General features: G+C 42.0%; 1 protein-coding gene across 9 annotated transcripts in view; it reads right to left on the bottom strand.

The window, feature by feature from the left end:
• NBAS (NBAS subunit of NRZ tethering complex) overlaps nucleotides 1-23,823 on the bottom strand; it is a 339,915-nt gene that overhangs the window by 95,419 nt on the left and 220,673 nt on the right. For all 9 annotated transcript variants that reach the window (XR_004521674.2, XR_012325807.1, XM_033837994.2 and 6 more), the window contains 4 exons: nucleotides 23,283-23,512; nucleotides 19,030-19,140; nucleotides 8,747-8,997; nucleotides 7,230-7,564 (listed from right to left, as the gene is read on the bottom strand). Coding sequence is in view for 7 of the 9 variants with exons in the window: in XM_033837994.2 (XP_033693885.1) it covers nucleotides 7,230-7,564; nucleotides 8,747-8,997; nucleotides 19,030-19,140; nucleotides 23,283-23,512 (927 nt within the window). In the remaining 2 variants the exon portion in view is untranslated. The remainder of the gene's footprint in view (nucleotides 1-7,229; nucleotides 7,565-8,746; nucleotides 8,998-19,029; nucleotides 19,141-23,282; nucleotides 23,513-23,823) is intronic.

Here is a 23,823-nt window from a genome sequence, read left to right as displayed (position 1 = left end):
AACTTACGAATTTTGGATTTTGATGTAATTGAACTTTAACTAAAAGGGCAAGAGGATTTGATTTTAAGGATGTCAATTTCTTCCTGGGAATTTAATAATGAGAATTTAAATTTGGGCCATTTTAAAGCTGCTGACCTGTAATACTTGGCATATTTCTACTCTGTTGCTTAACTTCTGATGAGTTTTAATCATCATTCCAGTTGGGCAAAATGTGAGATAGAGAATAGAACAGAGAGTAGATTTTTAGCCTAGTCCACAGGGAGTCAGAAGAGTGAGCTCTTCTGACCTATCTTAGAGTGTTCAGAAGCACAGGCTGTGCTTCTGCCACTACTGATCCCAGGAGGACATGCCACGAGACTCATAGGTACAAGAGGTGTGGCCCCAGGAAGAGGGGACATCAGGACCAGGTCCCGACAGACCCTGGACTCCTTTCTCCCCTCACTGGCAAGAGGTTTCATTATTAAGCTGAATTAGTTAAGGAAACAAAAAGCCCATTGCCCTCTCCTCATCTTTCCATTATGAGGAGAAAACTTTCACTCCAATCAACAGGCAGAAACCATAGGAAGAGCACTTCTGGCATCTCTCCCCTCCTTATTCCTCCCCACAGGAGGAGAGCAGACTTCAAAGCCATGCGTAACGCGGCTACTCCCCGCCAGCCCTGCCTGTCCTCAGTGTGCACTCATCCTTGGCTTCCCTCTAGAATTACTTTCTATAGCAGCTCTAACTAGTCAAATTTCAAACAAGTGTGAACTTTTGTGAAAGACAGACCATTGGGTTGCAGATGCACGCCATGCTCCCTAATTCCAGCTTTGCCAACAATATTTATTGTTGATGTTTACTTTCATCTTTCTGAATTCTAAAAGGGGCTATGAGTGAGGGCGGGGTGGAACCATGATTAAGCATCATCCTCATACTCTATTGCATCCAGGCCCCAGGAAAAAAATCATCTCTTCTTTGAGCTGAGATCCTGGCCTGGGAATAAAGCTGAGGAAACCAGGTTGAAGGAGTGCCCCTCAGGAGCTGCACCCTTACTCTGAGCCCCTTCTCTTTTCTTATACGTCTCTCCCAGAGAACTCCCTGCTTAGCTTGAGTAATATTAAAAAATAAATATGTTAGCTAAAAAATTATAAAAGGAAATCTGTAGAAGGAAAAAATATATTGCAAGTTCATAAATTCAAAGGATGATATAATGATATTACCATGTACACATTCCATTTACATTTTCAAATTCTTTCTGACACGTCCACATCTGGAAAGCTGATTAGAAGTTAAACTATTTTGAGAAACTGAAATTTTAAGACAATCTTTTATGCACTTACCAGACATATCTTCATTATTATTTAAATTACAAACATTTAGGAAGCTGAAATGCTCCTTCATGTGGGCGTCAAGGTTGGCTGCCGTTCTGGAAACAATATCCTACGACAGTGGTCCTCAAAGTGTGGTCCACAAACCACAAGAGTCCATGACTCTTTCAAGAGGTCTGCGAAGTCAAAATTGTTCACCTTTTTGACTTTTACCACTAAAACATTATTTACCTTTTTTCACTATGTTGACACGTATATGATGGTGAAAAAGCAATGGTGGATAAAACTGTGGGGACTTTGCACAATCAAGGGAGTGGCACCAAAATGTACTAAGTGTCACTGTGTTCTCCATCGGCATTTCACTTGAGAATGTTCTTGATGAAGGAGTAAAAATGATTGATTTTATTAAATCTCAACCACTGAGTGCATATCTAAGTGCATATCTTAGATATCTGCATATCTAAGAACTGAGAGATACACATGAAACATCTCACTGTGTACTGAAGCGTAGTAAGGAAAAAGCATTTGTGTGACTGTCTGAGTCATGAGTAGCTGAAGCAGCTGCTTTGGCACGCATTACCATTTGTGCTTGAAAGAACAACAGGTAGACAAACTACAGCTATTCAGACGCGAATATGCGGCAAACATTTTCTCCTATGTGAACAAAGTGAGCGTGTCACTTCCAGGAAATTAACTCACAGTATTTGTTGCCAATGATACAATTGAAGCTTTCAAGCAAAAATTCGAGTTTTGGAAAACTTGTACCTACCACTGTGAGCTTGACAACTTCCCAATATTTAAAAACTCACTGGATAAGATGGGCGTTCAGAATAACCCATGTGACTTTGTTGATACGTATAATGCACTGTATCAACATTTGGATGATTTGTATAACTGAGCGAGCCAATTTTCCAAACTCTGAAAGCATTATATTCCAAATCATACATGGGTAGAAGATCCAATCAAAGTGCAATCCAAAACAACAGTTTTAATATAAGAGAGCACAGAAGGATCAAGGATAGGGTTTCTGACTCCACACTACACCTAGTCTTTAAGAATTTATCATTTGGTGAGTTTTACAGTAGCATCAAAGAACACCCAAAATTACACCATAGGCTATTAAAGCACTCCTCCCTCTTCTACCTTGTATCTGTGTAAGGCTGAAAGCTCTTCATTTTCTTCAGCCAAAACAACAAAAATTGAATACAGAAACAAACGCGAGAACCCAGCTGTGTTCTATTAAGCCAGACATGTGACTGTAAAATGATGTCACTTTCATTATTTTTTTCTTTTTGAAATGCTATATTTCCATTTTCCATCAAGAGATGCTATTCATGTCAACCTATAAATGGATCTATATATGAATTAACCTATAAATGAATTAAACAAATATTTTTAAAATTTCTTGGTTTTAATTTCTAATATGCCAAATAACAACAGATATTACATAAACAAAAGCTTTTTAGGGTCCTCAACAATTTTTAAGAATATTAAGGCATCCAAAGATCGAAAGATTTAAGAATAGCCAACCTAGGATAGTAATTATTTGAACAACCACACTGAGGAGTGCCTGCTTTTATACTATGCTGGGTACTGGAGCATCTGAGAGAAAAGGCAACAGCCTTGCCCTCAAGGGATTTCTAATTTCACCGGGAGTGTAACTCTCAATTATAATAATTTTACTGTAAAGAAAAGAAACCCTTCATTTTAGGTTTCTTACAGGCATGTTTTTTTGTTTTTTTTTTGCGGTACGCGGGCCTCTCACTGCTGTGGCCTCTCCCGTTGCGGAGCACAGGCTCCGGACGCGCAGGCCCAGCAGCCATGGCTCAAGGGCCCAGCCGCTCTGCGGCATGTGGGATCTTCCCGGACCGGGGCACGAACCCGTGTCCTCTGCATCGGCAGGTGGACTCTCAACCACTGCGCCACCAGGGAAGCCCCATATCATGGTTTTTAAGATAAATTTATTCTTCCAGCAAGTAGTCTAGATAAATTTATTCCTCTAGCAAGTAGTCTAGATAATAGAATAAGGGAGGATATAGTAGCCTAGTTCAAGAATTTGAACAGTCATATGAAAAAGAGATGCCCTCATGCTGTTTCCACAGCTACAGAAGGCAGAACCAAAAAGTGGGAAATACAAGAAGAAAGAGAAAGATTCCTTATACATATGTGTGTGTGTATAAATAAATATAGAAGCAGAGGTAGTGCCTTAATTATCAATAAAAATGCCACTTGAAGGTCAGAGGTCAGACTAGAGAAGAGGTTCTCAAGAATTTTTCCGCTCTAACTCAAAGGAGATACATTCCCATCAAAAACAAATGGTAGGAGCTGAAACACAGGGTGCACGTGGGGTGGGGAGAGGGTGGTGAACGCCTACCCAATTCCAGGTTGAAAAGCATCAGGCTTCTAGGATACTAGAACACCTCTTCTACTTCTGTGATTACCTGGTTTTGTTTTTTTTTGTGTTTTTTTTTTTTGCGGTACGCAGGCCTCTCACTGTTGTGGCCTCTCCCGTTGCGGAGCACAGGCTCCAGACGCGCAGGCTCAGTGGTCATGGCTCACGGGCCCAGCCGCTACACGGCATGTGGGATCTTCCCGGACCGGGGCACGAACCCGTGTCCCCTGCATCGGCAGGCGGACTCTCAACCACTGCGCCACCAGAAAAGCCCTTAACTGGGGTTTTTAAAGAAGGATTCGGGCCAACTTAGTAGCATTTCCTAAGTAGGATGAGGATTTTCCACGTCCTTATTTTTGGATGTAGCTATACCAGCAATTGAGAGCGAGTGTTGAGTGTAAAACACGAAGGCTGGGGTTACATGCAAGCACCCCCTTATCTAACCACATCATGTCTGAACCAGGCAAACAGTGCTCTGACCTGCATTTCAGCTTTGTCGACCACTTTCCTAATTTCTAACTCACTAACTTGTTCTCTGCAAAAATGCTTCTAATGACTGAATCGGAAAAGCAATAGGAGAGCAACCCTGACCTGACTCAACTGAAACGCAACCATTCAGAATTGGAGCCAATGCACTTTAAACATGTGCATTCTTTTCCCTTCTGCATATGCATCACCTCGAATGTCGTGCAAATTCACTCTTGGCCTCCATGACATAATGATGCTCCCCAGGATTTCTACGGATTCTGCTATGAAGGCGAAGCGCCTCCTCTGGCTTGTTTCATTATGGAATGGGTACTAAGTTCAGGCTTTGGGACGTTCCTCTCTGAGTTGATTGCTTACTGTTCTCGTTAGGCTCTCTGGATGTTCACCAGTTCTTTCCAAACATTTGGCTCTGAATTAAATGTGGGTAAACGTTTCAAAACTGCACACTATATATGAGTAGTATACACTTATTTTACATTTTTAACACCATGTACAAGCTGTGGCAACATCTGGTGTTTTGCAAACTTGGCCACATCCAGATGCATTTCCTTTTCCGAATGTGTCCTCTGACATGTGAGGGTTGTATTTCAATATGAATTTTACACTCTTTCTCTCTCTCTCTAGGATAGCACTGCGAGATTTCAAACATGCATTGTACCTAAACTTTATACTTTCCCTCTCTGAATGGAAAATTTAAAGCTTGCCAATTAATAAAATGAGAACAAATATAAAGCCAGACTAAAACTATCAAATTAATCTATCTCTCTCACTTTTCTATACCTTATTTGACTTAGTAGAAAACTACCTCTTAACATAGTTTACAGTAAAAGAATATCTTGCTGAGAATTACACCATCTGAGCTAAGAGAAAGCAATGCCACAATTAACTGACTCAATCCCTACTGGGTCAGCTATGCACCTTTTCCTCAGGAAAAAATGCACATATGTCCACAAACAACTGTGTCATACATCTTCTCGTGGTTGGAGGGCATCTTAAAGATATACAATTAAGAAACTAAGGTGATGAGAATGTGCTGTAACTTAAAGCCATCTGACTTAAAACATCATAAATACCAACTAAAGCTGAGCAGACTGTACATCCAACTCCTAAGTTTGTTTAATCAGGAGCAAGTAATTGCTGTCGGGAAGTCTAGGCTGTCTGTCCACCCCATACCGTGCTCACAATTAGCACGTGGCCCTGGCTGGCCATGCTGGGCTTTGCCTCTGCCCTCATATAAAGTATGTAAAACCTCCTGCACCCTGGGCCCCTCCATCCTCCTGGCCAGTCAGGTCGTTTGTCAAGCTCCTTCAGCCGTTTCATAGGTCCCAGCTCTGGAGCCATTTCCTTGGATTTCAACTCCCCACTTGGTTCAGCCCCTTCCCTCCAGTACGTACTTGTGGCAATGCTAGTACTTACTTGGACTCAAACCTCTTCTCATCCTTGGAGATTTACCCAGTATTTGCTGGACTCTTGTCTTTCCCCAGACATTGTGAGGTTCCTGCCGGGCTTTCCTCATTTAGACTCAGCCCTGCTCTGGAAACATCCCGAGACAGGGTGCTCCACTTGGACTGAAAATGCTTGGGGCTCTCTGGCCCCACTGTTCTCCCACAGTCCCTACAAAGGCTCCAGGTCCCTTGACTCTAGCTGTTTGTTTCTATGACTTCTTAGAAATAGTACCATTCAGTGGTTAAGAGCAAAGACCCTGGAATAAGCCTCCTTGAGTTCAAATTGTGGCTCCTCTATTACCAAATTAACTTTGTTGAACCTCTGTTTCCTCACCTATTAAAAGTAGGATAACACTATCATCTGTTTCAAGATTCCTCAGTCACTGCCTCTGCCTGAAGAAGGCAGAAGTTAACAGAGATTCCTGAGGCGAAACCACGTAGCTGGCTAAGTGGCAGGTTCAAACTTCAAAGCCATGTGACTCTAAACCCGTGCTCTTTTCAAATATATCATGCTACATCCCTTTACAATCATCCTAACTTTTTTCCTTAAAAACAACAAAAATGATTATCTCCTCTTTATAGCAGTGGCTGTAAAATTTAAAACCAAGTTATTAACTAAATTCATTGAGTTACAATAATAAGGAAATGAAGTCATTGGTTATCCACAACTATTAATCTAGCAAGTTAGTTAAAACTAGCATTCCCCACAGATGTTTGAACATCTACCTGGGCCAACCTCCAGATGAATGACTTGGATTCTTAGCCTCTACACTCAATTTTCATGATAATAATAGCTATAATAAAAATTCATGGGATAGGGTCCTGGGCAGACTTGCCAACTTGGGGGAAAGAGAAGGCAGCAGCAAAGGCAGGGAAGAGAAAATGAAAGGAAGTTCCAAACGCAATGCAGTTCTGCAGTTGAGACCAGCAGCTGGGAGATTTTCTAGGAGAGATGATGCCCCATGTCCAAGCAATGAGAAATTCATATTTGTTGAATAGTGAGAGGGCAAGAAGGGGAGGAGAATAACCCACATTATCTATTTTGTGTGAAACTCTACAATGTTAAAGGATCGAGAGGAGAAGTTAGAGTCCAATTAAAGGGCTTAGACCTGGGCATGGAGCAGACATTGGAAATTGCCACACAGACTCACATGGGTAATTCTACCACCAAGTCATGTACTATGTAGCATTCACGTGAAACTGTTTTAAGACCTGGACTTAATCGTCGCTAAGTTGGTAGCCTGGCTCTGAGTGCAAGTAAAGTGGGCTTGGCACTGGAGGTTCTTTCCACTTGTCAGTTGGAAAGAACAGGATGGAATATTTACTATAAAATGCCATATTATGAGAACTATAGCATGAACAAAATGTACGTGCAAATTAGAACAGTTAAGCCTGATTTATATTGCCTGCACAACTGTGATAGAGGAAAATGATCTCCCAATTAAAATACCTCATGCTTAACAAAAAACAAAACTGCCAAACACGTAAGTATTCCCTATTTCAAGAAAGCAAATAAAAACAAAATCGACAGAATGTAAGAGCAATTTTCATTTCTTCTAAAGCGGCCAATCTACTTTAAACTCTTATCTTTTTGGTTACCTTGGTCACAGCTTTTGGAGAAAAGGTCACTGAATCCACCACAGTGATGAGGTCACCTGGGAGGAGACGATCAAAGTACTTCATGCAGGCGTCATAGGCGCACAGCCACTCGGGGGAGGATGCCGGCACTTGTTTAACGAGGTGAGGGTCTCCAGTCCAGAACAACTTCTGTAACCAGACGGTGTACAGAGAGCTTGGGGAGAGCATGCGCCCATCCTTCTCAGGGATTTTGGGAACAAGTTTGGAAATGGATAAGATATTTTGACTTGAAAGGACTGGCTCCAATGCCTCAAGAGGATTCATGTTTTCATCTGTCAGCTTTTTGTAATTAAGACCTATCGGAAAGAAAAGGGGAAAAAAAGAGAGTAGTTCATTCCCAGATAACCACACAGGAGCTTTCAAATACACACACAGCCCCTCTGCGTGGCTGAATGAAAAGATTTAGTTACAGCACAGCTTCGCTTGTCAATGAGACCCATCAGAAGATCTGAGTTCCAATCCCTGCCTGCAACTTAACCAACTGTGCGACCCTGAACAGGTCACTCAACCGCTGTGAGCCCCAGTGTCCTCATTTGTATCCTGGAGATGGCAATATCTCTTCGCTTCTTCAATCCCCCCATGGCACCTATGTCTTCTATCAGTGCTCTCACCAAACTGCACTATATTCGTTATTCATCTAGTACCTCATCAACCACCTGAAGGCAGGGATTGAATCTTACTCCCTCTCCTCTGTGTCTAGTCCAGGGTCTAATTCAGCTACTCAGTAAACCACTGCTAAACTGAAGTAAATACTCAAAGTTGTTATGAATAGCAGATGAATGCAGCTTTGCAAGTGCCTTGTAAATTGTAAAGTATCATACAGATTTGAGAGGTATTAACACGGTTAACTTCTTAGTTATGAGCTACAGACACCATTCTAAAGATTTCCACAGGGCTTCCCTGGTGGCGCAGTGGTTGGGATGCAGGGGACACGGGTTCGTGCCCCGGTCCGGGAGGATCCCGCATGCCGCGGAGCGGCTGGGCCCGTGAGCCTGTGCTCCGCAACAGGAGAGGCCACAACAATGAGAGGCCCGCGTACCGCCAAAAAAAAAAAAAAAAATTCCACAATTTATCAAAGATTCAAAGGCTCTTATTTTAAGGGTTCCATACACACTTTAAACATGTAGGTCCACTTAAGTGAACTCCTGCCAAATTGCCTATTGGGAAGCGTCTCAGCCTTGTCATTTATGTAGATAAAATATAACCAGTGGAAGCAGGGAAAACACCTTTGGCGTACTAGTCAGAAGCTTTGGATTTTAGTACCAGGTCTGCGTTTAGTCATTGTGTGACTTAAGTTTCTCCAGTGTTTAAGTCCCTCAACAGTAAGTAAAGGAGTTGGAGACAGAATAAAGTCTATTAGCATAAAAATACTGTGGTTTCAGTTACGCCAGCCACAATGCAGGAACAGGACTGTATATAGAAAATTGCCCTAGATTACATTTAAAGAATGAGTTCAAGCAGGAAAATGATTAACTTACCTGATGCGACTACCTTAAATTTCTTTAGCAGCCGAATGTGGGTTTCTGGTTTAATGGTGTATTTCCCCAAATTTGCACAGCCACAGCTTTCCAGCAGAGTGAAATAATACAGCAGTCTTTCATGATCAAAGCCATCAATCGTGGGATAGATATACTTGACCATGTGCTTGTGAAAGGCTTCGGGACTGGTCTTCAACGTCTCGAAGAGATGAAGGGACTGAGCTCGACTTTCAATTTCTACTGTGGACAAACTGAAATTAAGAGACAAAGAAAGTATGTTAAGATTGGTAAGATTTGGTTCCTTTATTAAACAACATGTTTTTTGTTTGTTTATTTGTTTGGAAACCTAGGAAGAAAGGCTACTTCTTACAAATCCCTTCTTGCTGCCTAATCAAAGACAGGAAACCACCAGTGTGTGCAGGTAGTTTATATAAAGGGAAACAAACGTGTTTCAAATGTACTATATGATTTTCACGTTGTCTCATGCGGGGGTCTACAGCACCCTGTAGTTCTCTACAGAGAACTGCCCAGTGCTTACTGGCTGGGAAATGAACCCAGATCTGCCACCTTCTACTACGCATTATTTATTCATACCACAAGAACAATTTAAAACCTGAGCTTCCTTATAGAAATGTAAACAAATTTATTATTTCAGGAATTTAGGAAATAGAGAAGTGAAGAAACAACCCCAACTTTTAGGCATAAATCTTATATCAGAGGCTTGAACTGACAGTAGACATAACCTTGACACTGTGTTCAAACAGAATTAAAATAGAAAAGAAGAGATACTCGCACTTTCACTTGAATTACCTGTAGTAACGAATGCCACTTGAATAAAGCACACATCAATATTTTCATCCTGCCTTAGCTGTCTTTATAATGTTATTTTTTTTAAGTCATTTAAGGTTAAACTCTTGAAAAACAAATTTAAGGACTTCTGCTTGGTTGATCAGTTTGTGTTTTTTGGGTGACGGGGAGAGCTTAATTTTGGTCTCATGCTTCTCCCTGGACAGAGCGGACAGAGCACAGTGCCTCCTGCCCAGCATAATCCCAATGCCCCAAGCGGGATGAGTTTCAAGCTTTCTAACCGTAAGAGGCCTTCAAGCAGCCTTTGGCACTAACAGAAACTCCCAGCTTCCAGGGTTCGTAGAGTAGCAATGAAAGTACCTAGGAGCAGGAAGTGAGACCTCTGACAGGATCAAAGTTAGGTTTCATATCATTTAAAAGCAACTCTTCTGAAATACGATACCCTGTTTATTGGAATTCCCCCTAAGTGCCAAGACATGTTTTTCTTTTACGTAAAGTTAATACACAATATACTTTAAAATTTGTATCAGGATGTGATAATACTTGGGATAACAGCAGCGATTTATAAAGTCAAAATATCAAGCAATTCAAAAATGCTCTTTTAACTTTCACTTCAAGAGAAACCCTGTTTTTCTATTAAGACACGGTTTAAACATTTACAAAAATATCCCTATCTATAAAGATGTCCCAGAGTATCCGTCTATTCATAACCTGCTTTAACTATTTATTACTTTGCCTGTCTCCCTCACTACACCATGTACCACCTGATGGCAAAGATGATACCACATCTTCTTCAGCTTTAGCTTCTCAGTACCAAGCACCAGCGTGTGGTACAAAGGAAACACTCGACACGTGTCTTATGAATGCCAAATAGACGGGAGAATGAACAAAAACTTAGGTGTCCTCTACGGACAAGGCCCTGTGCTCAGCACTGGGGAGGGTATAGAGTTACAACACAGAGCTCTCATCCAGCAGTTGCATTATACGTACTTAAAAAACACTGCAGAATAATGGTGTGGGCTGACAAAGGACATGCAATTATATTCCAGTTACGAGTGGGGTCACTAAAGCTGTCATGTCAGAGGAGGTAGATATCGATGACACCAGAAGGCTTATTGAGAGAAGTACTTGAGCTTGGTATTGTAGAAAGGAATGAAGCAGAAATAATACGAACAAAGGTATCAAGACTAGAAAGCACAAGGTCTGTACAGGAAACAGCGAGTATAAATGGACGGCTATTTCAAAACTCTTCGGATACTATCACTATTCAAAGAACGCAAGGTCAGCCCTGAAAGGCACAGGCAGGCCTCGTTTGGTACTGTGCTTTGCTTTATCGCGCTTCACAGGCATTGCATTGTTTTTACAAATGGAAGGTTGGTGGCAGCCCTGGGTCAAGCAAGTCCATTGGTGCCATTTTTTCCGACAGAGTTTGTTCACTTCGTGTCTCTGTGTCACATTTTGGTAATTCTCGCAATATTTCAAACTTTGTCGTTATTATTATATCTGTTACGGTGATCTGTGATCTTTGGTGTTCCTATTGTAATTGGGCATTGTTTTAGCAATAAGGTAACTTTTTAGAAATAAATAAATTTATTTATTTATTTATTTATTTTTGGCTGCTCTGGGTCTTCATTGCTGTGCGCAGGCTTTCTCTAGTTGTGGTGAGCGGGGGCTACTCCGCTGTGGTGCGCAGGCTTCTCATTGTGGTGGCTTCTCTTGTTGTGGAGCACAGACTGTAGGCACATGGGCTTCAGTAGCTGCAGCACGCGAGCTCAGTAGTTGCAGCATGTGGGCCCGAGAGTGCGCGGACTTCAGTAGTTGTGGCTCGCAGGCTCTAGAGTGCAGGCTCAGTAGTTGTGGTGCACGGGCTTACTTGCTCCGTGGCATGTGGGATCTTCCCAGACCAGGGATCGAACCCACGTCCCCTGCACTGGCAGGCGTATTCTTAACCACTGCGCCACCAGGGAAGTCCCTAAGGTATCTTTTAATTAAGGTCTGCACATGTTTTTTAGACATATTTTCGCACACTTAATAGACTATAGTGTAGTGTAAATGTAACTTTTATATGCACTGGGAAACAAAAACATTCATGTACTAGCATTATTGTGATATTGGCTTTATTGCAGTGGTCTGTAACCAAACCTGCGATTTCTCCCGTACTGTACACCCAGTGGTATATGAAAGTCACAGAATTCCTGATGTTCCTTCATAATTTGCAAAGTGAAGTCTGAAAACAACGCAGTGAAGAAGGAAATAAGAAACTGCGTCATCCCATTAAGATGATTCACGTTGACAAAGACTTGCAATCAGAGCGACATGCCTGATGGAAGAGGAAAGAAACCCTGCACTTATTCCATGGATTACTGTGGCAGGCAAGTGAGAGACTGTCATCAGAGAGGTTAAGTGACGCCTAAGACCAAGCGTCCAGATCTGTCTGGACTCCGCATGGCTGGGGCTGCTCACCTAGTCACAAAGCAGCCGTCAACCAATGGCGCTTAATAAGCGCCCTCACTAACAACCATTTCAAAACCAGGATTCTTTCTGTGACAGACATTAGCTCTCTCTCAGGGGCAGTCATCTAGAAGAGTTCTCCTGTCACACTTCACTGCTATCCCCTGGCAAGCAGCGTATCTGAGACTCATCTACAAAATGGACAATGGCTAAACCACAACAGCTTTAGTCCATCTGTGTTCCACTAGATTCTGAATACAGTCTCTCTCAGTCAACGTTACTTTCCCCCCTCGCCCACCCACCTATTCTTCTGTGCCTGCAGTTTACTTTGCCTGATGTGCAATTTTCCCTAATTATCTTGTCAAGAGAGGTACTGGAATACTTTTACTGACACATGATAAACACGAAAACCTCCCTCTTCAGTAAATTACAAGGTACTAAGATATTCCATAGACGCCAGTAATTGATAACCCATTTTAAGAGTTCCCATCGAAAGATGCTGTTATCTTCCTTTTGGAACAAGAAATGAAATCTCTGCTTAGAAAACAATTCCAAAGAACCCACATTCAAGAGAGTAGGAAGAAATACAAGGAAACTACGGTGGAACTTTCACTGATCAAATCAGTAGTTACCCTTAAAAACTGTTTAAGTGGTTTTTCTAAGCTTTAGCTATAAGGCAACTAATATATATATATATATATATATATATATATATATATATAAATATAAATATATATTTATATATAAATATATATATACACACACATATATAAATATTTATATACACACATATATATACACACACATATATATAAGTATATATATGGTGCAAATTTAACTTCCAGAGATTAACTACAAGAAGAAAATTAGCATTAGTTGTACTAAAGGCACAAGGAATAAGTTATTAGTACTAATCCCATGATTAAGGGATTCTGTAATGGCTTCGAGTTGTCAATCAGCCGAAACTGTGATTCAAGAACAGCATGAATTGAAAGGACTTATATTCATGGGGGGAAACAAATTTATTTAAATGCATTTTACTTTACTCAATCTGACACTGAGTGATAATACTGATACAATTCCATGAGTTGACTGAAGAGGAGAGAAGAAGGCGAGAGGGAGAGAGCTCCTGGGAAAGGCTGGAGGGAGCAAAGGGATGAGGTCCACTGGTCCACACGGTTCAGATGCAGAACTTCTAAGCATTTCCCCCAAAGACTAATCCTAAAAGTGTGAAGATACAGAAATCCACATGAATGACCATGACCATGGGTGAATAGGCCTCCACCACTGATTTCTGTGGGAAGACACAATTCTACCCTCTAAATCACAACTACTCCGACCTGAGGGAAACAGTCCAAGATATTTGCCACACAAATGCCTCAGAATGAACGTGATGTGGCAGCCTTGACCTGCAGTGCTGCCTGACAGCTGAATATGTGGTTATGCTGGGGAAACGTGGTAAAAAAAAATAATCATGGCCTTTTCCAGTTTTTCCAACATTTTAGCCAAGTGTCTTTGCAAACCAAACAATGAACTTTAACTTTGCAAGGTCATCTACACAGTTGATGAGAGAATCAATAATGAGTACCTTGGAGTCTGTTTCTTGTCACACTAATACTTGGTGAGTTCCTTTGTGGAACGTTTTCTGTGGACAGAGTGGTGATGTGGAAAGAAGCCCATGTGAATAGGCTTCGTCTCCTCCATAAGGACAACTCTGACCCCTTAAGCCTTTTCATTTCTCATAAAATGTCAATTCCGACTGGTTTATGTAGTCTCATATTATCACCTCTCTAACCAAAAGGTATTTTAAAAGACACCATAGCACAGAAGCAACAACAGGCATCATTTACCAAACACATCTTATACGTTAAGTACTGTGTCATCTCATTTAATTCTCACAAAGCATGTATATTATAACTGATAGCACACTATCCTGAAAAATAATTGTTAAAAAATCAGATTTGCAATGTTAGGCTGATAGCGGTCAGAGGGTGAGTTCAGTAAATCTGGTCTGTTTCCAGAATTAACAATAGCAACTACTTTTTTTTTCCTTTGAGCATCTAATACATGTCAGGCATTTTGTATAAATCTCTCAAATCTCAGAGCAATTCTGCAAAATGGAATAAGACTACTCAGTTTGCAGAGGAGGAAACTTAGGAACAGAGGGATGAAACAACTTGCCCACCATGTACACACTAGAAGGAGGTCACAGAGCCACGATTTAAACCCAGACCTGCAGGATCCAAAGACTGTGCACTTTCCACAAGACGAAAACAGGCCCCAAAATGCATCTTTTTGCTTATTACATTTTGTGCCAGTGTCAGGAATTTTTTCCTATCTGGGGGAAAAGTGGCCTTAAAAATCACAACGTGGAAAGGAAGCTTGCAGATACATGGAAACAATTGCTTCCATTTTGGTGATGGTAGTAATTAGTTCTTCCAGTTTTAGGAGTGGAAGATTTCTTCTTATGTACAATGCAAATCACAGTCTCGGTCATGACCAGGATCATGGTCCTTTAGGCCAAAGAAAGATCAAAATTTTATGTATGGCTCAATTTTAAAAAATAAGTAAGACCTATGACCTGAATTTCTACATTCAACCTTCCTACTCTAAATGGATTTTTCCTGGTTTGAATTTTTACTTATCTTCTTTTTCAATGTTATAACATACTTTTAAGAAGCTAAGTTGCCTTAAATCCCCTCTCTACACACCAACTATTCTCAAACTCCTCAACTAAGTCAAGAAGAGAAGGCCAGAATTGAGAATTCTTCACCATGTGACAATCTGGACACAAACCTGCCTATGAGCGACAGCAACCCTCAGGCAGAGGTTCTGTGTCACTCCTGTTTCAATGCAGGAAAAGGTAGATGCATTATAGCTCGTTCACCTCCCCACAGCTACAGCATGCTCTTGCCCATCCTTATACTTGAGACCAAAAGAATCCTACCAGGGAATATGAACTTGACTGTGCAAAACAGCACAGCACAGAGTCCCTTCCCAGGGGCCTGAAAGAGGCAGCACTGAACTAACCAGCAGAGATGAAGAGGTATCACGATCTCTGCCACCCAAGCAAAATCACTTGGATAATTAATCCCCTGGGTGACGGTAAAAGTACCTACTAGAGTGAAATGAAAATGTAGGATGTATGGCCTTCAGGTCTGCAGTTTAAATAAGAAGGAACAGACGGAGTGTTATCAAGGCTGACAGTGAGAGGCACTTCTGGCCCTTATGTAAGCCTTTGCTCACTAGGCCCCATGCGCTCCAGCCACAAAGGCATTCCTGTAGTTACTCAAAAAGGCCAGGAACGTCCCTGTCCCAGAAATGCCTGAAATGCAATCCCTCTGCCTGAAATGCCTTTTCTTCCATTCTCCAATAGTGAGCTCTTTTTACGTCCGAGAGAGGCCTTTCCCATCTGCTCCCTGTGCATTTCCTTTATGGTACTTATTATGACCAGCAATTTATTTTTTAGTTGTTTTAAACTGTGTGTGTGTGTGACGGGGGTCTCCCCAATTAGAATATAAGCTCTATAAAGGTAAGGATGTGTCTGTCTTGTTCCGCATTTAAACCTATGCTTGGTACACAAAGGTACTAGGAAAAAGATAATAATAATATTTAATGAATAAACAAATGTGGTACTATTCTATCAGCTAGAAACATCCTCTGCCATTTCAAAATGATCCCATATTCAAAACTTACAGACACACATGGAGTCAGCAGGACTGGTAAGAACAATAACAGGAACAATCTCGACAGCATTAAAGAGCCCCCGGCTATACGCTTTCCACAGATTTTCTCTAGTCTCTACAACCATACCAGGTGGGGATGGTGGTCCCCTTAACTGAGAAAACAGTGACCCAAGAGGATTAAGAGACGTGCCCAGGTACACAGTTGGGGGTATGGGCAGCAGAGCTGGATCTTGAAATGTGGCCTGACTCCAAAACCCATGCCCTCACTGGTAGTTAATGTTATCTGTAAGATGCACCAAAGTGTCTAGAACAGCCTAGAGGTGAAGATGGCTGTGAAGGCTGCAGTGAGTGAGAAATCAGCCCTGAGCTCAGGGAGCTGAACACGCCCTGGGAGAACCAGTGTCCGCCAGAGGGAGCCGACTCCAGGTGTACACAGCCGCTCAAAGCCATCACTGATGTTGAAAACTACCAAGAAAAAGAAAGAAAATGAGGAAGAATAAGGGGAAAAAGGAGACCGGGAACTCCAGTTTGGGTGTTTACGACAATTATCTCTTTCTTACCGGAGTGAAATTCCAGGAATAAACTACCATTAATTATGGATCATGTGTCAGGTACTGTAGGTTTGATATTTCACCAGGAAGTCATTTAATTTTTATGACACCTCACTTAGAGTAAAGGAAAATGAGTTTCAGAGAATTGAATTCTCTTGTGCAGGGACACACAGCTGGAGAGACACAGGATTTGCTCTAGGTTTCTTGATTGGAAGGCTTCTGCTCTATTGCACAATGCTGCCTCACCCGACCTGTGTGTCTGCTTATCTGTACATTCGGTGAGACGAGGAAATACCTCCAAATTCAACCAAGAGGAAGGAGAATGTAAAATTATAGAAAAAATCAACTTCGGGGGGAAGATGGCTTTTATAACGGAACAGTAATACAAACCCTAAGGTACGGAACATTATTTTTCTTGCAGCTCTGACCTATTAGCTTCCCATTGGCATTGACTCAACAAGTAAATATTGGGCAATTTCTATTGTACTAACAAGGCTGATCTTTAATACTTGTGTTACTAAGCTGAACTGAATAGTAAGGCAAACACCAGGCTTTTAAGTAAAGAACATGAAGCAACAAACACCACTTGATAAATCAATATTAGGTGTTTTGTCACTCACAAGTAATGACAAAACAGGAGGTAATGATTTCCTGCTTTTGTAATTTCCGTGCGTTTGTATAATCACACCACTATCAGGTATAATGATATGCTGGGAACAGTCTTGCACGTTACTAGAGTGCCTGATAATTTATAATATATTCAGAGACCAATGGAGCATCCTGTCTATACAGACATGACAACCTTTTATGTCACATTCAACGAAAGGAAAAAGATATTTAATAAAATGCCAAGATTTTTTTACGCTAATGTGCGTATAAGAAGGAACATTTATTTGAAGATATTTCTATGCCTCAAAAATGGTGAAGTCAGTACAATATTTATCATAGATAACACTATTACCCATGTAGCAATTTCATAAATACTAAAACGTAGAGGGTACAATTTCAAAGATATTAATAAAAATTAAAGATGATGAGTTATAAGCAGGTCCTGACCTTTCAATACTACCTCCACTTCTTGAAACTCTTCCTTCCCATGGCTTGCCTAGAACAAGAGCCCTTCCTCTCGATTGCTCTTTTTGTCCCTTTTGCTAGCAGCTCTTCCTCTATCACTAACTGTGGAAGGTCCCCGAGGTCTGTCGTAAGTCTTTCTCCTTTTCTCATTCTATGTTCATCACCCAAAGCACACCCACAACACAGCTTATTTATCATCTATGTGCACATGGCTCCCAAATTAGCATCTCCAGGTCCACCTTCTCTTTTGGATTCCAGATCTATAAGATGCACTGTCTGCTTGACCTTTCCTCTTGGGAATTTCAATGTGTATAAACTTTTCCATTCCTTTGCCTTTTCCTCACCCTCCCCTGAAATACCTTGTGTCCTTAACTAGTGTTTTCTGTCTCAAATGATGTCACTGTCCAAGAGGCAGACCAAGTAAAATCCTGGAGATAATTCTTGACTCTTCTCCTTTCACTCACCTTCATAGCTAGCTTATTCTTATCAATCAATTTATTTATTACCATTTATTTCACCTTCCAGGTATCTCTGAAACCCATTCTCACCTCTCCTGTACTTTCAAAGCCCTCCTCCAGGCTATGGTCACCTGTCCTGCAGTCTATTACTACCATAGCTCCCGAACTGGTCCATATATGTCTATGCTGGCCTCCCTAAAATCTTTCCTCAACACTGTCGCCACAGTGATCTTATCAAAATGCAAATCTGATCATATTACCTCCCTCTCTTTTACCAGAATCTTTAACTACCTTCCTATTACTCTTAGGAAAGAGCCCACAGCCCTGGATAGGGCCTGTACGATCTGGCTGCAAGGTCTGGTTTCCAGGTTCTCAGCAGCCCCACCTCACCCCGTGCTCCACTGACTCTCAGGGCGTCACCATACTACCCACCTGTTAGGCTCAAAGACATCATGTTCCATCCTGTCAAAGGGCTTTTGCACTCAACTGTTTTGCCTCCCTAGAAAATGCTTCCCATCTCCTTGCAGTGTACTTAATTTTGAGTCACTATTTAGGTCTCAGCTCAAGAGTTATTTCTTCAGGAAAGCCTTCCCTAACTATGCCAAATCCCCTATTTGGGCTCTCTTACACAGTGCCTATAACAGCTTTAATTTCACATTTGCTTATGTCATTATTCAATTATGGTCTGTCTCCCACCGTAGACTATGAGTTCCAAGACAGCTGAAATTTACTGACTATTGTAACCCTAGCACCTAACACTGTTCCTAGTACACAAGAGATTGTCAATAAATATCTTCGAATAAATGAATGCATTAAAGTCTCAAACTCAGGACTATTATTACTGAAAAACAAAAACTAAGACTACAGTTAGCGTATTGGTATGTCAGAGACATATGAAGAGAGACTATACAAAGACACTGGTCTACTATAGCTCAAAAGGAAAAGTGAAATTGAACAGTATGACTTCGAGATTCCTTTAAAATAGACTCTGAAAAGAAAGACACGGAAATAAACTTGCATAAGAGTTGTGTGCATGGGCTTCCCTGGTGGCGCAGTGGTTGAGAGCCCGCCTGCCGATGCAGGGGACACAGGTTCGTGCCCCGGTCCGGGAAGATCCCACATGCCGCGGAGCGGCTGGGCCCGTGAGCCATGGTCGCTGAGCCTGCGCGTCCGGAGCCTGTGCTCCGCCAACAGGAGAGGCCACAGCAGTGAGAGGTCCACGTACCGCAAAAAAAAAAAAAGAGTTGTGTGCTTACCCACTGTCGGTGAACAGGAACTCCAAATGGGTCATGAAAACTTCCCAACAGGAGACACTGTAGCGCTGGGCCAGAGAAAGAGCAATGCTGTAGACGTTCTCCTCAAGCGTCCTTCACGAATGTCCATCAGCCAGAGGGGAAGGGGGAGGAGAGAAACACATGACCTTAATCAGCAAAGAAGACGCTCGTCAGGACCGCTCTCCAGCTGACAGGGGTGCAGCCAGCACAGTCCTTAATAAGACATTTCACAGTAAGTCAGGAAAAGTACACCGAAGGAATTTTAATGCTCTTTGTATCTCTGTGGTGCATTGCAATTGACCAAGGAATTGTCTAGATCAGTGGACCTCAACCGAGGGTGATCTGTCCCCCGGGGGACATTTGACAGTGTCTGGAGACATTTTTGAGTGTCACAGTGGGTGAGGAAAAGGAGAGACCTGCTGGCATCTAGCAGGGAGGTCAGTGAGGCTGCCAACCATCCTACGATGCTCAGAACAGCCTTCCCACAACAAAGCATGACCCAGTCCAAAATGTACTGAGGTCAAAAAATTCTGATCTAGATACCGGAGCCTACAGTCAAAAAGCAGTAGAAAGGAAAGGGATCCCTACCCTACAGATAGATATTTGAGAAAGCACAGTTAGTCACTCAACAGATTTTTGTTTTCTACATTGGGCCAGCTACGATGCTAGCTGCTGAGGACATAAAAACAAACAAGATATTTCTTGAGGAACCTACAGCCTAATGGAGGATGTGAAATGTGAACCAGGAATCAAACAGAATGTGGGGAGTGCTAAAGGAAATGCTACAAAACACTGTGAGGATGGAGACGAGAGAGTGACCAATCTGAGCTGAAGATCGGAGAGTAAACAAGGATTAAATAAGTAGAGGCTGTAAAGAGGGAGAAGAGACAGATGGGCTTCTGACAGAGGAAGCAGAAGGGGGCGTGGTGTCACAACCATGACCATACAGGCCAGCTGAAGGACCTGTATCTTATCCTGTAGGCAATGGAGAGTCAGTGGAAAGTTTAAACCAGGGAATGGTATCATCAGATTTGAGAATCTCTACGCATATAAGGAATTCTGGTCCAGAGCACCTACATAAAGGCCATTTTGGTAAGACTACTGCAAGACCCCTATTTCCCAGAAGTAGAGGAAATATAAGGATGGAATTCTTGGTTAGAAGAATGGTGGACAAAACCACAGAAACGGGAATGAAATACCTGTTATCATTAAGTAATACTGCTAAGACTGTACTTACCCCAGCTAAGGAAGCCAGGACATTTATACATTTGATCAGCCTGGAGTTGGCAAATGTTTTCTGCGCAGAGCTCGACAGTAAATCTTTTAGGCTTTACCACCATACAGTCTCTGTAGCATATTCTTCTTTTTATTGCTTTTTATTCTTGTTTTTCCACAAAGCTTTAAAAATGTAAAAAACATTCTATGCTCATAGACTATAAAAAAAGAGGCCAAGGACTGGGTTAAGTCTGTCAATGCCTGGATTATTAGGTAACTGTCAAAAATTATTTCTTGGGCTTCCCTGGTGACACAGTGGTTAACAATCCACCTGCGAATGCAGGGGACACAGGTTCTGAGTCCTGGCCAAGGAAGATCCCACGTGCCGCGGAGCAACTAAGCCCGTGCACCACAACTACTAAGCCTGTGCTCTAGAGCCCGCGAGCCACAACTACTGAGCCCACGTGCCACAACTACTGAAGCCCGTATGCCTAGAGCCTGTGCTCGCAACAAGAGAAGCCACTGCAATGAGAGGCCTTCACACCGCAACGAAGAGTTGCCCCCACTCGCCACAACTAGAGAAAGCCCGTGTGGAGCAACGAAGACCCACCGTGGCCAAAAATAAATTAATTAAAAAAATTTTTTCTTAAAGTACTCATTGAATACCAATATCCACGTGATAGGTGAGAATTCCTGGAGAATAGGAACCATTAGCAGCTCACTCTTCCTACTGTGGGAGTCTGGCACAGTGCCTGACACCAGGTACATGCTCAGTAAGTATTCACATCTTTATTATCTGATAAAAGTGGGAACTAACCAAACTATTCTCTGTTCTCCTCAAAGTCACCCTAACCACTGAGAATGTAATCACTAAGATACAGAGACGACAGAGGACAACTATAATGCACTCACAGAGAACAACTGCCACTAAAGGGACGTACAATTAGGGAGAGAATAAAGAATGGTCACATCTGAAGGTGGAGCCGCAGAACAGAAGGAAGCAGGTCCTTCGAGGATCCTTGTACGTGAGACGCTAAAATGCCATCTCCAAGTCAGAACTGCTAACTCAGAAAACCCAGACACTCTGAGACATTTTAAACAAGCCATCTAAAGACTGCTGTGTATTTTTCTAACCAACAGATTGTGGAGAAGATTCTATTATATATTTATCAAAAGCATATGTTTGTCCTCAGGACATACTTCAAATAGCATATGGCAGCTGGATACTTAAAAAGAAAAGACAAAGACCAAAAGCCAAATGTAAGGCGCGCCGTAACGACTTTTATTCTGCATAGTAACCTCTCTTCTAAGACACCATGAGCATGGCACCAAGGATTACCAAATGCCCAAAAAAAAAGCCCGCTGGACTTGGAAATAGGAAGCCCAGGCTCAACTCCCGGCTGTGTGGCCTTGAACAATCCTTTAAAGCTCTGTGGTTCTCAGATTCCTCTTCCAAAAGTAAGGGGGTTGGATTAAGTGATCTCTTTGGTCACTTTCAGATTGGATATTAAATGACCCTATGAAATTATGAACCTCCAGGAGAACAGAGGGGAAGAGAAAAAAAAAATTCTATTATTTCTCTTCTTAACTTAATTCTGCTATAGGTTGTTCCAACTCTCTCGCTTTGATCTCTCTGTTCCCCGCCTCACTCTAAAGAGAATCTGGGGTGTCTTCTAGTAGGAAAGAAGCCCAGGCTAATATAAAACTATCACAGAGTACCAAGGTTACTTTGCCACTTTCTTTTAAAAAAAAAAAAAAAAAGAATAATGATGAAAAGTAGCATATACCACTACCATAACCAAGCCTATCTTTGTTATTTTAAGGTAACTTATCAGGAGAGAGAAATAATCGTTAAACGTAAGCACAATTTAACCTCGTTTCAAGGGCTGGAAGCCTAGACTGAACTGCACACCAATGCTTCCTTGAGAATTCAATCCAGCAGTGTGGGGAGGGCACATGGTGTGAAGATGTGATGCCTTTGGCATGTGGCAGATCAAGGTTAAAGTCACAGTTGTGATCTTTACCACCTATGTAAACTTGGGCCACTTACTTTATATCAATGAGCCTCACGTTCTTTAGCTGTAAGATGGGGATAACAACATTTTATGTCATACGGTTATCTTTAAGGGTTAAAAGATGTTTATAAAATAAAGTTTACAGAGCACCTAACACAGTTCCTGGCCCATGATAAGCACTCCACAAATTGGGGTGTTAAAAACGAAACATACCTCTAACTTAATAACCACTGTGGGTGAACACACTTTAAAAAACTTTTTTTTTTCACTTTCCCACCATGTGACATGTAATTCTCATTTGATCTGAACTCATCTGATCTAAAACAAAAAATGAAGACGAGTATGAAAACCAAGGGGAATTCCATACCTAGAAAGGGACCTTCCCAACCGTACCACCATCTCACACAAGGGCTTGCTTTTCTCTTGAGAGCGGTAAGGGACAAAGGAAAGAATGGCAGCTGCTACAGGCCTCGAACAAGAAAGTGCTCAAGCGGTTAGCTCTTCTTTCTCTAGAAACCCAGGACAGATAAAGGTGTCCTGGACCCATAACACTCAGTCCCTCCTCTTGTACTAAGTCAACGGTACCTAACTTTTAACATACTGAGGAAATTAAACGGCCATGTAGTAGCAAAGTGAGACTCTAGCCAGGAATAAAAGGGAATCTTGTTTTTAAATTTCTATAGTAAGCTTAACACTTTTCACCCCTGACCCCACTCTATCACCCCTAACATGGTACTGGTATTGGATTATCAAAATCATGGGAAGCTTTTTAAATAATTCCCATCCTTACTACTTAAATCTGCAGGCTCAAAATACCGTCTGCATCACTAACCCATTTGGGAAGACACACACATCCCTCACAGGCCAGGAAGAAGCAGGGGAAAGTCCTTTTTACAGCAGCCATGAATGTGAACCTTCATAGGACTGTGATTAATAGTCCTGGTAACTCAACTTGTTCTTGTACGTTCTAAATCCATCCCTTTACGAGACGAGGGTATTCCTTACCCTGCCAGACCGAGGATGGTTTCCCGTTTGTACTGGTCATCTGCAGTAAACCGTTGCACATCCACACCCTTCCGCAGGCCCTGGAGGATCTGAGCCTGAGTGAAGTCCAGGAGGCGCTCGTTGTAGTACTGTAACTGCTTGGTCAGTGCAGCGAGCTCCTCGGGCCAGGCTTCCTGTCCGTATCGAGTCACGTGCCTGGTGACCATCTTGATTAGCTCTTTGGGATCGGCCTATGAGTAACAAAAAGACTAATTAAAAAAAAAAAAAAAAAGAGTAAAGTGGGAAGAAGATCATGTCTGCCGGGCACCTGTTTGACCCTTCACACTGCTGCCATTTAGTCCAGGCTGACAACCACGCTGAGGAGGCAACTGCAGAGGCGGTACGTTTTGCAGGCCACAAAGACGGGACACAGAACTGACTCTAGGAGCGGGTTTCTGCTCTTCCACCTTAAAAATCACCACCCACTTAAAGAATAATGTATGCTTGCTTTTTCAACTACCATCACCCTATACCAGATCTCTTCCCCAATTATCTGATCATT

This window comes from Tursiops truncatus, chromosome 14 (assembly GCF_011762595.2).
Source record: "Tursiops truncatus isolate mTurTru1 chromosome 14, mTurTru1.mat.Y, whole genome shotgun sequence".
Taxonomy (NCBI): Eukaryota; Metazoa; Chordata; class Mammalia; order Artiodactyla; family Delphinidae; genus Tursiops; species Tursiops truncatus.
This window is presented reverse-complemented; position numbering and strand designations above follow the sequence as displayed.